General features: G+C 37.0%; 1 protein-coding gene across 9 annotated transcripts in view; it reads right to left on the reverse strand.

Moving 5' to 3' along the window:
• Positions 1-23,780, reverse strand: part of FOXP2 (forkhead box P2) — a 416,691-nt gene that overhangs the window by 116,241 nt on the left and 276,670 nt on the right. For all 9 annotated transcript variants that reach the window (XM_061373083.1, XM_061373082.1, XM_061373076.1 and 6 more), the window contains one exon: positions 6,129-6,218. In XM_061373083.1, the coding sequence (XP_061229067.1) occupies positions 6,129-6,218 (90 nt within the window). The remainder of the gene's footprint in view (positions 1-6,128; positions 6,219-23,780) is intronic.

The raw sequence follows: 23,780 nt of genomic DNA on the forward strand, positions 1-23,780 counted from the left end.
AATACCTGTAAACAGAGTTTGTATAATACATCTTTCCTCTGCCTCTAAAATATTTTCCAACATTGCAACTGTGTTTTCAGGATAAAGATGTGATCTCTGCACCAGTTAGTGAGGTTTTTTTTCCTCTCAGTTAGATACACATGAAGTCACTATGTGATAACTTCCATTAGAAAGCTGCTAGTAAATATTTTTACATCATACATAAGGTTAGCTGCAATATTTCATGTGCCTGAACATGACAAATATCTGCTTTATCAATAAGAGATAATACCTCAAGGTGACTGATACTTATTTTAAATTAAAAAGGAAACCATATTAACCAGTGCCACTTTCTTCATAGATGTGTATTTTAATACCAGAAGTTTTCAAGAGTAAAAAATAAAGTAAATCTATTCTTGAAAGGTTTCACAGCAAAATGGGACACAATGCAAAATACGGGTTTTCACAAGTAAAAGAGGTTGTCAAAGACAGAACAGAAGCCTTTGGAGCAGACTTGTATCTATATAAATAATGACATCCCAGCAAGTTTTTTATGCAGACACTTCCACTCCAAATCAATGAAATATATTCTTTTTAGTTTATTACTGTATTTATCCCTCTACCTTACATGGAATTTCTGTTTTCTGCACCGTGAGAGCTTGAATACAGCTATTTCGCCTTTCTCTCCCCCCTACACCTCACCTAAAAATAACTCCTTGCTTTCTCTCCATCTCTTGGGGGTTATCCTTGTCTTTAGAGTGAGCATCACTGATGCAAATTTCTACACCTTAGAGGATAACTACATATTCCTCCTAACACTTACAAGGGAAAATGGGACTTCCGATTTTCTAGCAGCTATCTTCCAAATTTAATTTACCCCAAGCCTCAATGTTTGCTTATATGTAGGCCACACATTTCCTCCAGAATTGTACTCGAGAGGGAAAAAGACTGTTTATCACTACTCTCCTCTTACACTATATATTAGGCATTAGCATCTTTCTAAATCAGTGATTTCTAGCACGTACAAAATCCTCCTACTTCCTATGCTCAGCAGCATGCTTTAGATAAACAGAAATATGTAATATGGAGTTTTTGGAAAGACAGTTTTAGAGTGGCTAGATTTGTTTCAATTTTTGTTGCCTGTAATGCTAAGAAAACTCTTAAGTTACATCCATAAAAGGGTGGGGTTTTTTGCTGTTTTTAAACAGAGAATTTTTTTACTGACATTATACATGCACGGTTGCAGTCAATGTGCATTAAATCAGAGGATATAATTTAAAAGCAGTGGGTTTTGCTTCTTTTTCCCCACATTCAAAGTTTCTTATCTCTCATCAGCTCCTTATGTATGCTTAAATAAGCAACTAAAAGTTACAATATTAATGATCTGTTTGCTTATTTATTATCTGCAATGAATTTTAATTCAGAGCCATATGAAGATCCAAAGGGAGATGACCAAACTAGGAGAGTAATGCAAGAAGAGTAGTTTAAAGGAGACTATGAATATCTTTTCATGCTCAATTTTCATACTAAATTTTTGCATTTTGCATGTCTTTAAACAGTGGTTCTTCTGATACTGTGCACGAATGCAATAAACATTAAGTAATTAAACCTAAATGTATACTTACTTTTCCCAAATTTTATCAAATGATTACACTTGCTCATGCTAAATAAACAAGGCTTACCTTAACAACTCAACACTACATACAGCATGATATTTATACAAAAGGCTTGGTACACACTGAGCTTAACCCTTTGATTCCAGGAGTCATGGTTTCCTGACATGCCATTCTCATACAGAATGCGTCAGTACTGGTGTTAAAACAACAGCTCTCTTAGCAAGAAGGAGAAAATAACTAACCAATTCATTTTAGATATATTAATTTATGGGATTGAAGATAATTATTTATTTTAATCAAGATAAAAGTTCAAATTCTGCCTTAGTGAAAATAAACTACTTCTTTAGAGACATTACAGGGAATAGAAATAGCTAGGCTTTTAACAGCTCTTAGATCAAACAACATTACAACTAGTGGTCCAAATCACTCTGATACGCAGCCAATGATGACCTGTATCATGGACAGATTAGTCTAAGCACTGAGATTTGCCTACCTGGAAGGGAAATAATTGGAATGCTGTACACAAACACCCACCAATGGAAGCAAATTGACAGCATTTAGCTTTGGGTTATGCTTGTGCTCTGCACAATTCTTCAAGAACTGAAAGTCTTGCTCATGATTTTTAGTGTAACAAGAACAATAAAGCTGCTAGTTTTATCACTCAGGGTAGATGACACCAGGTATTTCTGTGGCCATAAGGACAATGACTTTCTGCCACAGCAGAATGATCTACAGGTTCTAAGAGCCAAAGTGACGTTTTCCCTGTTATGTCTGCTACAGAAATGTGGTGATAGGGAGTGAAATCCGTGAAGCACCCAGCTCACTTCACCATGGATCATCAGAATCTTAGCTTCTCCAGAAAAGAAAAATACTCTTAAATAAAAAACAGTAATACAGAAATCTTGACCTTACTATTGCAATATGTTTTCCAGGATGCACAGTAGGAAAGTAAATATTATCTCATCAGATGCAGGTTAACATTACCCTCAACTCTCTTCACAAACTCGCCTTAGCTGTTCTGCAGTATGTCATTAATCAATGTATGTACTGATTATGTACTGGATACATTCAATTGGTGCATCAGTGTAATGAATGGCATATATAAACATGCTTCAAATACATTTATTCAGATATCTATACATGAAAGTAAAATCACTACTACAATTGGTACTCAAGCTTGTCAGATGGGATGTTCTTCTCCTTCTGTTTTGCATAAGACATGCTAATGGTTATGTGATCTGCAGTCTGAAACCCAGAAAAATGTAAATCAGAAAGTAATAGTACATCAAGATAACTGTCTATCCACAACTGCAATTTCAGCAGGTATTCCATTAACTCACAGTCTAAATACAAACCTCCTCTCCGTGAAAATACAGGATAACTACTAGATGATGGCATTAAAAACTAAAACAAAAACGTGTCATCACAACATTCCTCTTTTACAATAGATCACATATCTACAGGTAAATTTAAGTTTTCTTTCTTTTTTTTTTTCTTTTTTTATGAGAAGGATATAGAAGACACCCAAATTCTTCTGTGGAAATCCCAGTGGTTCTCTAAAACCATCCCCTCTATAAAGCACAGTAGAACGTAACGACTTACCCAAAACCCTTTTTTTGCAAAGTTGAGGACACAAATTTGAAGGTTTCTTCAATAAGCTTTCAACTTGCTGATAAGCTAGTTGGTGGTGTAAGTCACTAAAATACTTGATGCATTATGGAATAACAGAGAGAACATACATAAAACCAGCATATGCTACTTTCCCCCAAATACGCATCAAATCCAAAAGATGGCCACTAAAGTTAATAAAGTTTTTTTCCTTCTTTGGCACATGGAACAATACAACAGTTTTCGTCAAAATATAGAGCACATGAGAGATGCAATGGCAAGGCTTACCTAACACCCTCATTTGCCTGCAGATGTGTGAGCTAGTTTTAAAAGTTTATTAGGTTTTTACTAGATTTATAAATCAGTTCTAAAATATCTACAGTTGCCAGATTAGTAAATTGCTCTGAAATTAGAGGAAATTAGAAATACACTGCTATTAAAGAATTTTAAAATATTGGGGGAAGTCTGTTTCCTTAAGCACAAACACAAGCACAAGTATTTTTGTCTTATAAACCTCAAATTGCTTATGCATATTTAGCAATTCCTACTGCTAGGAGATTTTGGCTAAAGCTACCATTAAATTTGGCACAATAAAAAAATAACAACGTACAATTTTATGGCCCATATTATAGTATTTGGTCAGACAGGCATCACAATGCTCAAAATGTGAATTTCCACTACATAATGAACAATGAACAGCTCTGTAGTAACACTAAAAGGCAGAAATAGAAAAGCTCCAAGGACTCATTTATAAAAGCTTTATACATCTTTTTCACTAAAGAAGAAAATTAAAATGGAGTTTGTGCTCATACCTGAGTTTACATGGTATTTGATACAAAAACCAAAGTCTGAGAGCAAATTCCATTTTCCTCTCATTTAAAAATGAACCAAATAAAGTGTCCAAAGCTAATAAGAGGCACTGTGTACATACTGATCATGGAAGTAAAAGCTGGAAACATGAGCAATAATCTTTGCTTTAGGGAGCATGTTAACAATTCTTAAAAGAAAATTATTTGCTTTATTTTCTTCTTCCTGCCTCGCAAGTGTAACTCATGAGGCGCTGACTCTTCCTGGCAAACACATAATAGGGGATGTCTTTACAATACACCATCCTATGGCATTTAGAAGGCCTCAGGTCAGGGTTGGTGCTTTACAAGTAGGAAAGCACAAAGCCCCCCTCTCCCATTCCATCATCCTCTTGGCTGTGTGTATGACTGACTCCAAACATGGTTTTCTCTCCTTTCATCCATGCCTACCACAAACAGTGCACACCCATACCTCTTCTGCCTTGAAAAGAATGTTTACAAATGGGTGGATAATGTAAACAGAGAAGACAATAGCTCCTGAACTGCTCCAGTTTACAAGCTGGAGAACTAAAGTAAGCTAAATTCACTGGGAAACATACAGTGGGAAAATACCACTATTTTTGCCTGTTTCCTATACTTCCTTTCATGTCTGGTGTTTGCCAGTTTAGAGACAGTACGCAGGGCTAGATGGACCTTATGCATGTTCTTTTTCAGAATGAGAAGCTGGCAGAAAAAACAACTTTCACAGTATTCATTAAACCAATCACCTCCGTGACTCAACCCTTCAAGATCACCAACTCCACTTCTAAAAACTTTTAAAACTACAAAGTTAATAAGCCGCTGCCTTTATGACTACTCTTCCTGAGTGCCTTCAGCCTAAAAGATATTAAAGACAAAACAAAGTCAACGCCAGAGAGTGGAAAGTTAAGATGGCCCCAGGAGTCCTACGCCTCTGCACTGGACTACAACTACAACATGGCAAGATGCCAACTTGACATATTTTCTTTAGTGATTTTCCTAAGTTCTTGTTTATTTCTGAGCAAATAAATACACCTTTAAAAGCATATTTGAAGAGAGCTGATGTGGAATGTGGAACTGTGTGCTGTGTCCAACATTGCTCCAAGAAGTTTCACAAAGAAAAGGAGACACTGTGAATTACATGAAAAACTGTGCGAGTGATCGTATTTCACAACACCTCACTGGTGGAGAAAAAGATAAATTCTAGTGCCTGGGGTCCTCCATTATGCACAACAAGAGATAAAAACACCCTATTACTTCAGAAAGCAGGGGAGGTCCCAAGAGGATAAAGACTCACCCAGAAAAATAGATGTAAGGAAAAGAATGGTAGGAGTTATAAATTTTCATTTCCTGAACAAAATAAAATCATCTCTCATGTACATCTTTTGTCTGCAACGGACTGTAATTCAGCAGTTTAACACTCGTATTTGGTCTACATACAATGAGAGAACCAGTTCTGTCAGCAGAATACAACTTCATATGGAACTCTGAATTAGCAATAAATGACCTAAAACCTCAAAAACTACTCATATTTTTTCAAGAATAAAATGCTGTATATATTTTTACTAATAATGCATTTTAAATAATTACTCATTAACAGAACTCCTTTTCACCTGAACACAACCTGAAGCCCAACAGCATCCCAGTGTGTAACTCTTACGACGTAAGTTTTTCTGGAACGGCAGAAACGGCTCTTTCATAATTTCATGCAGTTGTGTTGGTAGTTTCTGAAAACATCTCTGTGTCACTTACACACAATCTTAACAAGTTTTGAACTGTTTTTTTTTTCATTTCTTAGTCTTAACATAGCCGTTTATCACAATAAAAAACACGTGCCAATTTTGCAAAATGTCTATAAAAATATTTTATAGCATAACTACTAAACTCAGTCTTAGATCTTTCAGGCATCTATAGCCACAAAAGGCTTTTTTAACTTTCAGTGAATCTTCTCTGTGAATGAAAAGTCACCAGCATGCAAGCCTGTATGTGAATATGTACATACGCAGCAGGCATTGGTACACAAGCATCCATGCACATCTCTCATGTGTGAGCAAGTTCTTCCCTGAGAGTAAGGCCCCAAAAGCAAGGACACTTTACTAACCTGCAGTGGTCTCTGTTTATCACTGCCCTTAGGAGATTTCAGTCCACTTGTCTGTTGCTGTAAAAGCAGCTGCCTCGCTGCCTGGAGTGCCTAGAAGTTAAAAAAAAAAAAAAGAATAAATAATTTCTACCAGTTCATAGAAAGAGTGAGTTATTCATTGCTAATGTTAGGTAAAAGTCCAATTGAACAAATACAGTCTCTTCCTATTTGATTTATATTTGCTAGATTTCAGGCTCCAGATTGTTTCTTACTTAAAACAACAACAAAAAAAAAATCATCTGAAAATACATATACAGGACTTCACTTGAATTTATGGATGTACATGAAATCCTGCAGGAAATAAAGTTAATTTGTTTGAAGTGCTTGAAGAGGAAAAATCATAAACTGCATCAATAGCCTCATTTCCACAAGGAACTTGTCTTTGAGTGTTCAACTAAAATGCCCACTCCCTTGCAAATTATCATTCAATTTGCATTTTCATATTACAATTTTGAAGCAAAAGCAAGTAGACTTCAAGTGTTACCAGAAGCTGTAATTAAATTTGACAAATCAACATCAGATTATCTTGAAAGTGAATTAATAAGGATATTCATTGAAGATTAAAACCACTTTTTGTACTTACAATTCAAGGAGAAACCTCTCCTTTGACAAAATAAAAAAAAATAAAAAAATAAAAAGAAGTGCAGTTTTAATGCCAAATAAAAATGAGTGGTTTTCATTTGCATTCTTAGGGAAATCAGAGAACAAAGAAATTACTACTCAACCAACCAGATCAGGCTCAGGGATGACAGCACCCCAATCAAAATAGAAAATGTTTCCATTTATTTAATGTTTTCATTCCAACTCAGCAAAATCCAGTTAAACATATGAAATGTAAACAAACATTCCACTTACCCCAAGAAGGCTAATCTGAATTATTTTTTTTCTTACAGAATTTCTTTTTAAATGCCAAGTGTTAGACAGTATTTATTAAGACATGAACAAACCCTGATCCAAAACATTTCCACTGGAACTACCTGGAAAGCCCTTTTCTTTTAATCTCTTTTTTTTATCCTTAAAAAAATCAGTTCAGTAAACAGCAGTTACAGCTTTAAAACACATCACACTATTATCTACGTTATTAAAACATACTGTAGATGGAATATGCTGCACTAAATGCCATTTGATCAATGTTCCCTAAAATAATAAAGATTCGCAACTGATAAAGAAAGGTACAATTTTGATTAGACTCAAATGAGCTGGTTTTTAAGATAGTTTCCAGTATCCATGACAACAGTTGCTTTGACAAGATGTGCATATGGCATTACACTGCCAGCTGGTGTGAACAATGTTTGAACTACTGCATTGAGATGCTGAGCAAACAGAAAAAGTTGCCACGTCTTAACCCTCAGGGAAGGCAGTCATCCCCTGATCAATTATGAAAAGACAGAGAGAGGGCTGCTACAGTCTGGCTCCAAGCAAGTTTTCTGAGGAGGCAGGCAGACATAGAAAACCAAAGTAAACAAACTGAATGCACTAGCACCATCTCCTAACAACATTGATTCGTCTCCCCATAGAAGGCTCTGGTACAAAGTTTGCAGAGGAGACTTTTAACATTTGGAGACATTCCCACAACAATCCCCGTATTGTTTCATCAAATTCTCAAGTAATTACAGGTCAGCTTTACAAAGTCTACACATTCCTCTGAACCTAAGCAACGAGACACACAGAACTAGCTTCTCTCTGCCAAAAGTAAATAAAAGTTAACATATTTCAAAGTGCACTTGAAATATTTTGTTACCAAGGAACCACTGGATGCCCTGTTTCCTATGTGAATAGCATAATCTCTTCTGCACTCACAATCCTTGGGCAGATCCTAAGACAATCCTGCTCTGTCTGAGATCAAAGATAAACATATCTGTTGAGTTCAGGGGCACCAAGATTTGTTTCCAACATCTTGCAGTGGTTTAACCACAAAACATGGATTAAATGCATGAACAGAAGATCTATGGCAAATTTATAATCCTTCCCAGTCTTTAGAGCTCTCCAAAAAGGGAACTTGAAAGGAAGTGAGAGAATGACTCTACTTCTGAATCCATGGTGGACTGTACAGGAAAACGAATTGCACCACCAAGGGTGATACTACTACAAGAACCAGAGAAGAGATATGGAGTTATGGAAAACAGGAAAAACCACAAAGATTATTATTTTTCATTTGTGGAAGTTTCAGAAAATTCATTACACGACCTTTATCTGGAAAAGAAATTGTAACATAGTAATGCTGTTGTATACTTGCAAGTAACCAGAATATTCAGCAAGTTGTTTCAGGGTCCTAATCTTCCTTAGCAGCAAAATCATTACACATCAATGCAATAAAACAAGCAAGTATGCATCTGGTAAAGCTCCACATTTACAGTACTTGAAAATTAGAGAATTATGGCCTGCTGCAGCTTAGATTGAGGCTCAAAAGTATAATTTCAAATTGTGGCTAGCATACTCCAGTGGAATCAGCCTCAGAAAGCATGACTTCCTACCGCTAACTACAGAGTCACACTTTATGAAAAAGCAAGGCAGCACAACAGGGTATGTTTGCATAACAGACTCTTCTACTTAAACTATTTTGATTCATACGTGCTGGTTGGGATATCTTTAAAGGAGTAAAGGCTTATCTGGTAATACAGAATGTCTTATAAATGATGACTACCTGAATACTTCAGTGATCTTATTGTGGCAGTTTAGATTATTGTAAACACAGGAGATAGAAGAAGAACAGAAAACAATTTCAAGAGATCAGAGATGATTTAAAACTCATAAGGAGAAATCACTGTCAACCTTTGTTCTTATAGCAGTTGTCATATGGTACTTTTTCGTCCCAGTGTGCTGGTTAACTTGAGATTTTGCTACTCAAGTAAACAACCTCCCAGAAAGACACAGTTAATTTCAAAGGATTATTACTGACATTATTCATAAGTGAAGATTATGATATAAAACATTTAGTTCTACCAATTCATTTGCTGCTTTTAAAAAACAAATCGACAACTTGAAAGTGCCTTTCAAAATTCCTAATTTAACATCTACACTTCAAGTAAACACCTGTCCCACATATCATTTACAAATTTCAGTGAACTAATTTGATAATAACTCATGGTCTAAAACAGTTCAATGAAAACAAACTAACAGACGTTTATAAATCTGGCAGATAAAAATGATGTTGAGTCCTACCTCAAGTTAGCAGCAAGAAGAGAGACTAAGGCAGTCAAACTTCTATCTAGTTTCCAGTAACATTTGTTTCAAATTTACTATACACTTTTCCTTAATTAAGTTATCTAAATTAGTAAAACTATACAAAAAAGTCAATGTAGACAAAAGCAATAAAAAGCATTGAGGGTTAGAAATTATTTTAATAATGCAAATGAAAATCATTATAATGCTTTAAGTAATGGCTGCATAAGCAGGAAATTTGGGCATATGGTTTCCAGAACTCACTGTGTCTTCTAGTAAAATATTTATTGGGAACACTACTTCTTAATACTTACTGTGCTGCTTTGGCACAGCTAAAACATAAGCAGAACAAAAATGAAATTAATTGCATATAACTCACCCTATTAAAGTTGATAAATTATGGTAGATTTTGCAATTTGTTGGCGATACTCCTGTGAGATACAACTTGCTTTAATTTTGTATTCCAACCCCTTGTATTTAATTTAAGCATGCCTTAAAATAATTTTTAAAGTTTTATCTTTTTAATTAAAGTGAAAGCTGTCACTAAAAGATGGGTAAACCTAACTTCGTTTTTAAAGAAGCAAATACATGTATATTTTTAGGAAACAGATGTCACTCATATCTTTCCTTTAAAAACAGGAATGTTTAACCTATCAGCCTGTTGCATTTGAGACGTTAAAATGAAAAATGACATCTACACCCATTAATATTGTCAATGTATAAACAGCACAGCGTGACGCATTCTTGAGAGCTGAAGGCTACAAAATCTCTCTGAAACATAAATAACAAAGCACTCAGAAGCATATTTGATGTTGATATTCATCTCTGAGAAAAACACTGCTGCCTGGGCTTCTTATGAAAATAGATGCAGCCCAAATGGATCTCCTGTAATTGGTTTCAGATAGCGAGGTCAAAAGAAATGTGATACAAGAAACTATTATGTGGAACAGGCGAAACAAGAATGTTTATACAGGCACTCCCTATTTATACTGACAAGAGGTGTATACTTTGCAGATAACCAGGACCAAAAATCTTGCCAGAAGACAACCAGATTCTTTCCTTTTTCTAACTCCAAAGTCCTATTTTAATTTTTATAAATGACTGCATACTTTAACATTCCTGCTGAACGCAGAATGAGTTTCTGAACATAAGTTTCCAAATGTCTGAATATGTCAAACGGGAGTCATCCCACTGGTAGAACTATGCAACCAAAACATATCAACATGCTAAGCTGGATTTAAGGCCAAAGACTGCTCTACACTGGTTGAATACTGGTTTATTTTAAAGAAGACTTCAGGAGACACTCTGCTCCTTTACATCCTGCCATGTGCCCATTCTCCAGCTGGCTCTGAACAAGAAGCCCAGAAGATGCTAACTTGAGACAACACTGTTCTATGCTTCCTAACAGAACTCAGATGATGCTGCTAAACCTTTGTCTCTTGCTGACTGTGTTTTCCCAGAAAGTTCTCTAATGAATATCACAGTCAGTCAGCAGAGCAGTTTAGAAACTTTCCAAATGGAGTCACAAAGCATTTAGCACTATTCAGGGAATCTTGAATTTAAGATGATCCAAATCCTTTCCAACAGCAGTCGCTCCAGGAGACTTGACAGGAAAAGCAAATTCCCATTTTCCTTAGTGAACAACACTCCTTTTCTCTAAGTTACACAAAGAAGATAAAACCTGAAGCCAAGGAAATCCTGTACATAACTAAAATCCAAGCTACATAACCAGCCTGATTTCACCTAGGAGCAATAGACTGAACAATTATTACAATGTTTTTCTACAGAAGAGAAAATAAAGCACCAGACAGCTAATGCTGTTGGAACTTACCTCAAGGAATATAGTATCTAAGGAATCTAGATGGCCACTAAGAAAGATTTCACTCAATTAGCCCAAGTATGCAAATCCAAGTATGCAAACACTCAAAGAAAAAAGATTTGTGTCTTCTACATACAGATCAGCAACTCCAGACAGCCCAGAAGTTCAATGTGCACAATTTCAGCAGCTAAACTGCAGAGTGCCCTGAAGCCCTGCCTAATAGAAGAACACAAACCTACAATAGTACAAAATATTTGAAATTAAATTATGCTCAAGATGAAGAGGCAATAGCCTTGGACATTGTATTACCATCCTAAATTCTCCTACCAGCAGGCTGCTAGATAGGACAGAAACTGGTGGTGGCCCCTGAGTGCTGTATGGAGCCCAATCCTGCCTGGCTCCTGGATCCCCAGGCTGCTCAGGCATTCCAAGGCTAGGGAATAATTATGTTTGTCCAGGACAACACCTTGTGCTGTGGAATTTCAAGATAAAAAGGCAGAGAACTTTGAGGATTAGGTGGCAAATGGTCATACTCAGAATCACAGAATCACAGAACAGTTAGGGTTGAAAGGACCTTAAGATCTTCAAGTTCCAAACCCCCTGCCATGGGCAGGGACACCTCACACTAAACCATCTCACCCAAGACTCTGTTCAACCTGGCCGTGAACACAGACAGGGATCGAGCATTCACAACCTCCCTGGGCAACCCATTCCAGTGCCTCACCACCCTAACAGGAAAGAATTTCTTCCTTATATCCAATCTAAACTTCCCCTGTTTAAGTTTTAACCCATTACCCCTTGTCCTGTCACTACAGTCCCTAATGAACAGTCCATCCCCCGCATCCCTATAGGCCCCCTTCAGATACTGGAAGGCTGCTATGAGGTCTCCACGCAGCCTTCTCTTCTCCAGGCTGAACAGCCCCAACTTTCTCAGCCTGTCTTCATACAGGAGGTGCTCCAGTCCCCTGATCATCCTCGTGGCCCTCCTCTGGACTTGTTCCAACAGTTCCATGTCCTTTTTATGTTGAGGACACCAGAACTGCACACAGTACTCTAGGTGAGGTCTCACAAGAGCAGAGTAGAAGGGCAGGATCACCTCCTTCGACCTCCTGGTCACGCTCCTTTTGATGCAGCCCAGGTTACGGTTGGCTTTCTGGGCTGCAAGCACACATTGAAGCCGGCTCATGTTCATTTTCTCATCAACCGACACCCCCAGGTCCTTCTCCGCAGGGCTGCTCTGAATCTCTTCTCTGCCCAACCTGTACCTGTGCCTGGGATTGCTCCGACCCAGGTGCAGGACCTTGCACTTGTCATGGTTAAACTTCATAAGGTTGGCACCAGACTACCTTACAAGCATGTCAAGGTCCCTCTGGATATTCCTCATGTGCTTCATTTTAGAAACAGTAATTTCCTTTATCTGGCCCTCATTTTCATGGACTAAAAGCACTTTGTTGGTTTTGTTTGGTTTGTTGGGTATTTTGGGGGAGTGTTTGCTTTCTTAGGCTGATTTTGACAGTTTCAGCATACTGAGGCTCTGATTTTGATTGTAATACAAACAACACTAGAAGAAGAGATACTCAATCCACCTGAGTTTCTGTTCTGCCCTGATGTTATCCAGGATTAATTTGCAACTGAAGAGAAAAAGTAACAGTAATAAACTGATGAATGCAACATGAAGTCTCATAATACTGTTTAATAAAAGGAAATTAATCACATAATTGTCATAAACCTATTTTCAAACAGCAATCTATCAGAGAGAAATTATGCATCTGTAGTTATTGACCTTTCATTTTACCATGACTGATTCGTAATTAGACTAGTTTTGTGAAAAATAATAGTTAATTACCAGATTTTTTCACTCTAATTATTTTGGCAATTTTTTTTTTTTTTTTTGTTTAGTGTCTTACTTTTTCCCCATTTGAAAGATGGTAAATACAGGGCACTAATAACTTTTCAGCTAACATATTTCATTTTATTAAGCAAATTTACCTTCTCTGCATATAACCCGATTTAATGGATACTAAACACTGTTTCAAAAACAACTCTTTCATTTTTCTTGTCCATTATTTGGCTGACCAAGAACTAGAAACAAAACACCCATAACAATGACTTGCTTTCAATTCCCAGTGGCATTTGCAGGGCTCTTAACCTGCAGACATGAGTCTGCACTGGTCATTAGGGCTACATATCAGACCACGTGTAACATGGTCTACGACAGCAAACTCAAATGCCATCTCCAAAGCTCGGACCACCTGACAAATCCAAACGTCAAGGGTTAGGAGAGATGGGGCCCACAGCACCAGAGCTGTGCTCCAACCTGACAATCTCCTTTCCTTCATCCCACATGCCTAAACTCAACTTTCCTGTGGTAAACACAGCAGCAGGCCATCTACCATACTTAATTCCTACTACTTACATTACGCAGCAACTAACTGAATTAATGAAATGAAAATAAACCCAGCACACACATGAAATACCAGTGCCACAAACTCACAAGTGTCCTGCCATTGCTATTTTCTTCCATGTGGCATTGTTTTTAGAAAACTGGGACACGTAATAGCTAAATGGAAGAGCTGAACTATTAGTTTTACAGGAAGGCTGTGGCAGTGGTTGCATGCACATTTACCACATGAAAACTGGCATGAACTATTTTGCATGATAAGCAGATACATAAAAGCCATTTAAATGTGCAGGAAAAGAACAATCAATACAGCTACCCCATGTGTGAATCCAGAAATAAAAAAGATTCTTAAAATTATTATACGTTTATATAATGCTACATATATACAGTACAAATGTGCACGTATCCTTAATTTGAAAGGAATTGGTTAAAAAAAGACTTTCTTTCAAGTCTGTCCATTGTAGACATTCACTTATTGGCTGTGAAGCCTACTTTCAATTACAGCAGTCTGAAACAAAGTAGTGTTGGCTTAGGTGGAATAATGGATGGTTTGATGATTTATAAATAGGAAAGGAACTGATGCAAATGAAAGCAAGAGTGGTCCCACTTGTACTAAAATCAAAATGCAGAGCAAATGTGGGAGGAGAAAGAAACAGTATCTAGGGAAGCATTATAATGGTAGGCTGTTAGAAGGCAGCAGTTTTAACTGATAGAAATCTGAAAGGGAAATTTATAAATTAAAGACAATGAAATCAGCATGGAGATTATTAAGCCAATGATTAACGAAAAACATCGTCAAGATATAAACTAAACTAGAAAGTGAGGCAGATATAAAACAAAAGGAAACATGCACTCAAAACATTTTGCTTTGGCCAACAGCAAGATTCCTAAAATAGAACCTAAAAATTTGTGAGGACAGATGTGAGGACTCAGTTTTGTTAAGTAATACAGAGAGGTAAATTAAAATGTGAAGACCAAATGCCAAAACAGTACTGACCCTAGAACAGCCTTGGCTATTTAGAAGGCAAAAAATAAATACCTCTATCCTTAACACTTATTTCCAAATAAGTAGCATTCTGCACAGTGACTGGTAAAGGAGAATTGACACAAAGCATCATAAGCACATATTCCTCATCCCAATAATCTGCAAGCTAGAAACCAAAGCTATCTGTCAGAGTATGGACCTGCATGGTGCCAAAATAATTACAAATAAAGGTACAGTAGTTACACAAATCAAACCCTCTCAGCCAATCCAAATGTGAGGAATTACGTATTTATTTAGCAGCTACTGATTGAAAGGGCTCCACTTAGTTGAACAATAACTAATGTGATTAGTTATTGTTCCATACCCAGAGACTGCAGAAGTGAGACTGCTACTAGTAAAGGAAATACTATCAAGGTGGTCTTAGCAGGCTTCTGCTATTTGGGAGGAAGGCACAACAGCCATTACTGAAATATCCAAATGATAATCAGTGCAGAAGAACAAAGTTAATGGCTGGGTTTCACACTGGATATTATAAAGTTTCTCTTAAAATGTCTTAATAGATCTAATTATTGACATCCAGTTCTTACAAGGACATAACTTAAAGAAATCTCTAATATGATGACATATTAAAGACATAAATCAATACTGTTACGTTATGATAAAAGCAAACTGGGACATATAAATGGAAGTGTCATATACCTAACCTGGTATTTTTTCCACTTTATGCAACTTTCTGAAGACTCATATAGTGAACTGGGCCCAGCTTGGGGCACAGTATCCCAAAGAGGTGGACCATGTGATCAGTGACCAGAGAAGAGCAGTAATAACAATGATAATGAGAAAATCCAACCTATGGGATAGCAGAAGATTGACCACAGAAACAGAAAATAAAAAAATACAACCCTCTGAAGCAGTAGCAGTCTTCATCAAGTTTCTGCACAGAACAAATTAATTGTATACCGTGGGCAGGATACGCAAGAACGGTCTTAAACTGAATCCAGCGAGATTTCATTCAATTTAAGAAAAACTTTCAAATAGTAGGGATTGTGGAGGAGTACAATAAATTCTGTAGGAACTACAAAATCCTTGTCACTGGACCAGTTTCAGAAGCTTCTTCAGGAGCAATTAAAAGCAGTGATTCTGCTCTGGGACAGAAAAGATCTTTAGAAACATCCTCCAGCCCTATTTTATTTGATTGTATGGTTCCTATGAAATCATGCCAAGTTTGGATTACTGTCATGTCTAACACCTTGCTACATTTCAAGCAACACCATGTTCTCATAAACTGAGTATCATGAAGCTTCAGCATGGTTTGTTTCCATGGTGAGCTAACAGCAGACGATCAGTAAGAGTTGCGCACGCAGGCCCACTCTTTGGAATTTTCCGACCTTACGGACCACATTTGTGTTTACAAGACTATCCTTGAAATTTTGGACTGAACACAGAAATGGTTTATACAGAACAGGACACGGCTTAAAATTAAGCACTCTGTGCCCTAATTGCAGTCAGAACCATCTGGGAAGGATTCCTGTGTCCTCACCATCAAGTATGGGCACAACAGTAGCAGAAAATAAGATTTTTTGATATTACAATTCTTACTATAAAAAATAGAGGCCTTGCTGAAATGGAGAGCTAGGAAGGGAAGAGAAAAACAAGGCAAGAATGAGAGTCTGAAGCATAGCTTCCTCAACTTAAGTCATACATCTTCACACACACACAAAAACAAGTTAAAATACATTGCCTATTGAAATTCAGTGTGAGTTTAAATCTAAATCTGCAATAAAAAAACTTAAAGTATCTTTGATAACCTGATTTCAATCATGTTTTTAAATAAATTTGATCAAAAGTCACTACATAGTCTAAGATACTTAGAAAAATCAGTCACTATTGCTAAAGCTGAATCAGTTCAACTGAAATCCCATGAAATCCAATTTTTTCTTTTTCTTATGGAGATTTTTGTAATGCTTTTTAGAACTTCAGCTGGCATCAAGAACTCCAGGTACATATTCAATACAAGAATAACTAGGGGAAGAAACTAGAAACATGAATGTAAATTGGCAATATAATAATAGCATTTCATTTGCATTTTTTTGAGTTTTTTGATAAATCTTTTGGAGGAAGAAGCGCAGACCAGTCTGGAGTTAAAAAAAAGCCCAAACAGTAAAATGCTGATATGAAATCAAGAAGTAAATTATGCAAATAAACAGGCCAATTTCTAGACACTGGACTTATCAATGGTGCCATTTGGCAATATTTATTAGTGTGCTGATAACACCTGATCCGAACTCCTTTGTGACTTCTATCTGAAGCATTAAAATCTGCTACTAAGAGTGGACTATGAACTCTGGATGAACCTCTGTACCATGATCACAAATTAATTAATATCTATGTATGTGCAAAGTAACACAATTATTCCCACATTTTTGCCTTCCTTACATTCCATGGAAAACCCAACAAAAGTAGCACTGGTTAGCTGTGCATCTCTCTGGAAGAGCTATCTTCATGTGCGGTTTACTATGGCCTGCCTGGGTTACTACAATTACAGCTTTCCTCATGGGCTGCTTATATACCTTTTAACAGTTTTGGTGCATTTTGTGATGACCTAGCAGGCATGATTCAACATGCAGAGCTCTGTCTCTGAAGAACCCCAATCTTCAGGTTCTTGCTGTAGCTGGCAAATGAGTTCATGAGTTGTATGTTTTGAAGGGGAGCCTTAACAGTCCGTGTACACAGAGCTACTGAGAAAGAATTCTCTACTTTGGAGACTTTTAAGAGTGAAGATTATAGCAAGAGCAAAATGACAAAGAGCTTTAATTTTAAGCTAAAATGCAAGCGAAGGCAGGCAGGCAAATGTCCTCAGGCTCATCCTACTTTCAGCCCTTCTGAGGAGATCTGGGAGGGAGTATACTCTTTATGATTAGAAACTTGCAGGGATGAAAAAGAAAAGACCTGAAGCTAGTAAAAATGTTCTGCAGAAGAGGAATAGAGAGACATTTTGCAATTCCCAGGGCGCTTAGGTGCTGGAGAAATGATAGAAACCGTACAAGAAATTCCCAAGTAGTATACATGAGCAGCACCAAGAGGTTAGGCATCTGAATTAAAAGGTAGATGTTCCAATCGCACTTCATGAAGCTTGCCCAGGAAAAACTGATCTTTATGATATTGCTCTGGCATCTGCAGCAATCTTCCTAAACAGCAAGCTAATCAAGGAATTACAATAAAAAATATGCTCGGGGCATTATCAGCCTTAGAAGCATTTGTAAAAGCAGACACACCCACTTACTTTGGTGCCAAACATATGTAATACTTCACATCAGTTAAAGTCTCTTCTGGCGTAAGATTGTAAAGATTTCCTCTCAACCATGAAGCATATCTTGTGTAATCACTATCACTAGTATGCACATTAAAAAAAACACTGGCAACCTAGGCACATGATCAAAATACACTGTAAGTGAAGTTCAGATAAAAAATTTACTCATTTTATGCTTTCAACTATTATTACTTCACAAAAATCAAATCATAGAATCATAGAATAGTTAGGGTTGGAAAGGACCTTAAGATCATCCCTGCCATGGGCAGGTATACCTCACACTAAACCATGTCACCCAAGGCTCTGTCCAATCTGGCCTTGAATACCGCCAAGGATGGAGCATTCACAGCTTCCTTGGGCAACCCACTGCAGTGCCTCACCACCCTTACAGTAAAGAGCTTCTTCCTTATATCCAATCTAAATTTCCCGTGTTTAAGTTTTAACCCATTATCCCTCAGCTTTTATTTTATCAGTCCTCTATCATGTCTTGACATCTAATTAATATGGTCGAAACTCACGTTACTAGTCTTCTCTTCTAAAGCCCTCCCCTTTACACATCACACATAGTTTAGATACCATGTCCTTGAAGTATTTTCCAGATTCTTCTTTCTGTAATACCTCTTTTTTTCTTGTAACATTTGAAACCTTATCAATCTGTAACGAAATTTCCTCTATCTTCCTCTATTAAAAATTCTGCATTCCATCCAGAGACTGTTTAACGTGAAGCATCAAGCCATCACCATTGCCCTTCCCTCCCTCCTTCCTTGCAGTGCTTTCACCTTCACGATCTCCAAGGCATCTATGAAAAAAGAGCAGATCAGGGGCTTATTTCCCTCACAGCACACTTTATACTTATTCATTAAAAACAAACATGCATGCCCACACCTGCATACTTACATATGTCAAAATGTATTCTTTAGATGCTTCCTTCTCCCTTGCTCTGCCTGCAAAACTTACACCCGCACAGAAGAGCAGACCCCAGCACAGGAAGGGCCAACCCTCACAGCACTGCTGCTCTACACATTGAGAGAAAAGTAATAAAAGAGCCCAATCTCACACTTAAATCTAAAAATGATTCTTAAATCAAAACTGGTATTTGTCCCTGCAGCAAATTTCTCATGCAGATTTTTTGCAGTATTTTTATAGTCAATTTTGAAAATGACAGACATAATCAAATAAGCATTCTGAATTATTTAAATAAATACATAGAGGTACCATCATGGTGTGAGACTGCACTGGATGGACTGAAGAACCACTACACTTCTGCAGCCTTTTCACACATATCCCTTAATTCGAAATGCTGCATCTTCTTCCCTGAAACTAAAATTATCTGAATAACCTGGATACTTACACCCATCCTCTCAAACTTTATCCTGTTTTTCAATAAAGGCTTTCAAAATTCTGTTACTGTATGAGCTACAGAGTAGAATCTTTTATGTCATGCAACTGTACTTCATCTAGGTGGGATAGGGGCAGTATTTTTAGTATACCACACTATTTACAGTGCCATGTAAGAATTATAAACTGAGTTCTAAGTTAATCACCATTTTACGTGTTACTTTCAACACACAGTGCTCATCTTAGAAACATCAGTAGATAGATGTGGGACTACAAAAAAACAGTGAACAGATAAAGCCCATTTTTGTTTACCTTAGGTGTGATGATCTGGTACTACTCTTATTTCTTTTAATATTGCCTTTTAATTTAATTGACTAGGCAGAAGGCAGTGCATGTCATCTGTGAACACTCATCTCTGTTTTCTTCCTAGATCATCACTCCTTCATACAATAACTTGCAAGTATCAAACAACATATGGATCTATTCCTGACTAGATATTTTGATACTACCATAGTGTTACAATGTGTATTGAATTTTACTTTAGTCATTTCAAATATTTTATTCAATCTCATAGAGATGGATTTTTTATTTTCTGGGACAAAATGTATATAATTTCACCTCTGAGATCTGGGAAAAATATATGACAGACATCATAGTATTACAGGATTTTTAGTTGAAAGGCCTTGCCTTTTATGAGAAAGCCTTCTGGATGACATCTATTAGTCTACTAAAATTCCCAGGGCTCTTCTTGTGCCATAGGACAGTGGACTGAAGAATAAAAATGGGAGAGAAACCATTTCATGTCAGGACTTTGGGATGGCTTTGAAATACTTTCTAGAGAACAGTTTATAGCATAGGGCTTATGTTGCTACCTGAAGGCAGAGCTGTGGCCAGCAGGTGAAACAATCTTTGATTTTAGATGAATGCCAGAGGTTCCTACCCTCTCTTCTGCAATCCCTGGCTTCATTAATATCACTAAGACAGAAATGCTACAAGCACTTCTGTGTTTACAGTTACAAAAAATATAGGGAGTCCATTACTGAGAAGTGTATGATGACAATATCATTTTACCAATTCTGTCAGGCTTCACCTACACTGATAAACTAGTGAGTGCCTGAGAATGTGATTTTCCATGCTGCTAAGCCATGAATACCATCCTTGGCATGCTTTTTGACCTGTGCTGACCCCCACTCTCCCAACCATGCCTAAGTACATCTCTGCAATCAGACTTTCCCAAGGACCAGTCTCACTAGGGAACTGGGTGCAGCCCATCTAGTTTTGGGGGCTAAAATGCTTATTAGCTCAGGTGTGTCTCACCCTGTGTCAGCTGCCCCCTTTAGCATCCAGAAATTGTATGTTCAATAGTAGTGCAGATCCCACCTCTGTGCTCAAAACAGTTGAGCCATATGCTGTTTCAGAGTCCTTCTTAGCCAACGCAGTCAGGGTGTGATTTTGGGGTGGTTTGGGAGTTTCAAAGAACTCTGATTTCATAGCTCAATAGGTTTGAAAACAAATTATTGTCAGAAACAGCAGTAATAAACTTGGGGGGTGGGGGTGTTCCTTTCATTCTAAATTGTTGCAGGAGGAACCGCCAGCATCCCACAGAGCGTCTGTTGTGTTTTAAGTCCAGTTTTATGTGGACACTTTATGCATCTGGGATGAGTTTTACTTCTAAAATAAAGGCCTTTATATATACATACATACATATATATATATATAAAGAAGTAGGGGGAAAATACAGATTTGACTGCAAAGCATGTTTCCAGAGTGCCCATCAATCAAATCCACAAAAACAGCACTGTATTATCGTCTCTGTAAATTCTAATAAAGTTGATGATATTTTTCATCTTCCTGTTTAGGCACTTAAGACTGAGAATTCAGTTCTGTAATTTGACAAAATCTGCAGAGAAAACCATTTCCAGAGCTCAGGTTAGTCACCACCTCTAAGAGTGCTCCCGCTCTTCATGCTGGCACTGAATCCTCTCTGCTACAGCTATAGGAGCAAGCAGGCTCTTTAGCAAAGCTGGCGCAGGCTCTGGCAACTAGATAATAGGGAACATTGCAAAGTCTTTGGGGTATCATCAGTGGCTATGGCCATGTGTGATCTGCACAGAGACAAGTCAACAGAGTAAAAAGGCTCAACTTCAAGCACAAAGTATTTTTTTTAATAAAATACTATTTTTATTTTAAGGATACTGTGAAAATGAAAAGAGACAGGAATTTATTTTAAAATATTAGTATTTTTCTTTCTTTTTTTCTGCATCAATATTTGTAAAGATTCTGGCTAGAGGCTGTGCCTTTACAAAGAATAACTGAATTATTTCTCCATTGCCAAAAAGACACAGAGAAAAGGAGAATCACAGAAAGACTACAGGGACTAACACTGTAAATCACAGACAGTTTTTTTAAAAAGATTTCTGAGTGCAAAGAGAATCACAATTGAATAACAGCAGAATAAAAACAATGGAAGTAACGCTGAAGAGAGATTAAGTTTCTTCCTGACTTGAAAGCATTTAAAAAGACTCATACAGTGATCAGAGTATAACAATCAGGCGAGCACAGTATCATTGAGAATGCACATTCTGGTGACTAGAGATGATTACACTGCTCAGGAAAATAAATTAATTTTACTTAAGCTGACTTCCTTAATCTTTAAGGCAAGTGTTTCTTTGACTAGTCTGACACAGTTAAAGCAGTATAGATACTCCCTTTATTATAACAAGCATTGGCAGACTCCATAACTACAAAGTAAGCACTTTCACTGACCTAACAGGCCACATTCCTTGAAATTTGGACACATGGAATGCACTCAAGCCTTTACATCATCTTGTGAGACAAGATATATCACTATTTACGTTGTGGATGAATAGTACTCCAAAGCAGACATTTTGCAACAATGATAAAGTAAACCTCCCCTCCCCCAAAGCCTAAGCACAAAGACTGCAGAAATTTTTACCTTTACCAATCAATTTAATTGTTGGAAGAAGCAATTCCTGAAATTTTGCCAAGCAGAACCAACCTGAGCTTTCACTTGCCTGAATGTAAGCTTTTTCAGGCAAAGTTTTTGTAACGTTTCTGCATTTGTGAGAACCAAAAGCCTTTCCTGCAACTCAGAAGTAATCTCTACCATAGATCCTACTCTTTAAGAATGTCTATAATATTATACCCCATATTGTTTCTAGCATAGCAGAATTCTGGTTTCAGTTTGGTTTGTTTTTTTCCTAGGTGTTACAAAAAGGCAAAATAATAAAAGCTAATGCTTCAATGGCATAGTTTTATAAAAATCTAAAAAGAATGATAAGAAGAGTATTTATACTTATGAACAAAGAGGGACATCACTAATGTACATTCACACTGTCGTAAATTACTGAGTTGTAGAATGTGGCGATCAGAGAGAAGTGTATCTAAATAAGATGCATGATTGCACATCTTCTAACACAAAATGTAAGTTCTTTGCCTCTAAAGCCTGTCACAAGCCATATGTATTCCCTCACAATGCAATACAGCTTCAGCAAGTTTCCTGAATTTCTGAGCTAAAAAAAAGATTTTGGGAACAGAGAGAATTCAGCATTTCATATGGTGGCCTTTAATGCATCCTTAAAACCAAGTAAGTAGTAAGACCAAAGTCTGCATCCAGACTTGCATTTCTTAAACTGTTTTCCATACAGAAAGGAATAAAAGCTTCTGACAAGCAAAGAAAGAAAGGACAGGTCAAATCTGTGCTAGATTAAATGGCTATACTGTTAAGTTTTACCATATGTTGATTGTCCAAAACATTATAAATAATATTGAGCATAAAATATTTTTTATAGAGAGGTGTTCAACCAGCACAAATTAGCTGCAATTAAATCCTGCCCTTGCTGATTACTGTATGTGTTCAACTGTCAGTCTCTCATGTCTACTCACACCGTAGCTCATTTCAATAACCAACCATACACAAATTCCAAACAGATTTAAATCACTTCAGACTTGTAAGGAAGAAATGTGAATTGACAGTGAAATTCAAGGTACAGACAACTCTGTTCTGCTACAAGTTGCAAGAATAGGCAGATATGGTGCATCTCTCACCAGTGGCTGAAATTTCTGTAGGATTCTATAGTTAGATATAAATGTTTCTGGACAATTCCTCCTCTTCTTTTTGTGTGTGTGTTTAATGTTAAGGGAAAATGCCAGATGGATGGTTTTGGAGATTAAAATGCCCTTTTTCTATATTCAGAGGAAGTTCAGCATAGTCAGCTGCACGAGAAACTAAATCAGTGTAGCCTGCTACTGCCTCCTTTCAAGGGGCAGGAAAGTAATTCTATTTCCATGCTTGTTCATTCTTCATTTGTAGTTCTAATTATGTCAATTAGAGGAGTCCTTTTAACGATGCGGGCATCTGCATCCAAGAAATCTTACCTGTTTATATGCTTGCAGGTACTGACAGCTGTAGAAGGAATTTGATATAGATCATTTAACTATCCCCACTGATGAGTAGGGAGATAAGTTACAGACTGAGCGGCAAAAACTCTGCCGAGCCATTTATACTTTCTGCCTTAGTGTGCTCTCTCCTTTACTGTGGGATACAGACTGCATAAACTTAAATAAATGTACTTATA

This window comes from Neopsephotus bourkii, unplaced genomic scaffold (assembly GCF_033783945.1).
Source record: "Neopsephotus bourkii isolate Nb327-2 ecotype Australia unplaced genomic scaffold, CSIRO-AGI_Nbou_v1 NB_1624, whole genome shotgun sequence".
In the NCBI taxonomy this organism is placed as follows: domain Eukaryota; kingdom Metazoa; phylum Chordata; class Aves; order Psittaciformes; family Psittacidae; genus Neopsephotus; species Neopsephotus bourkii.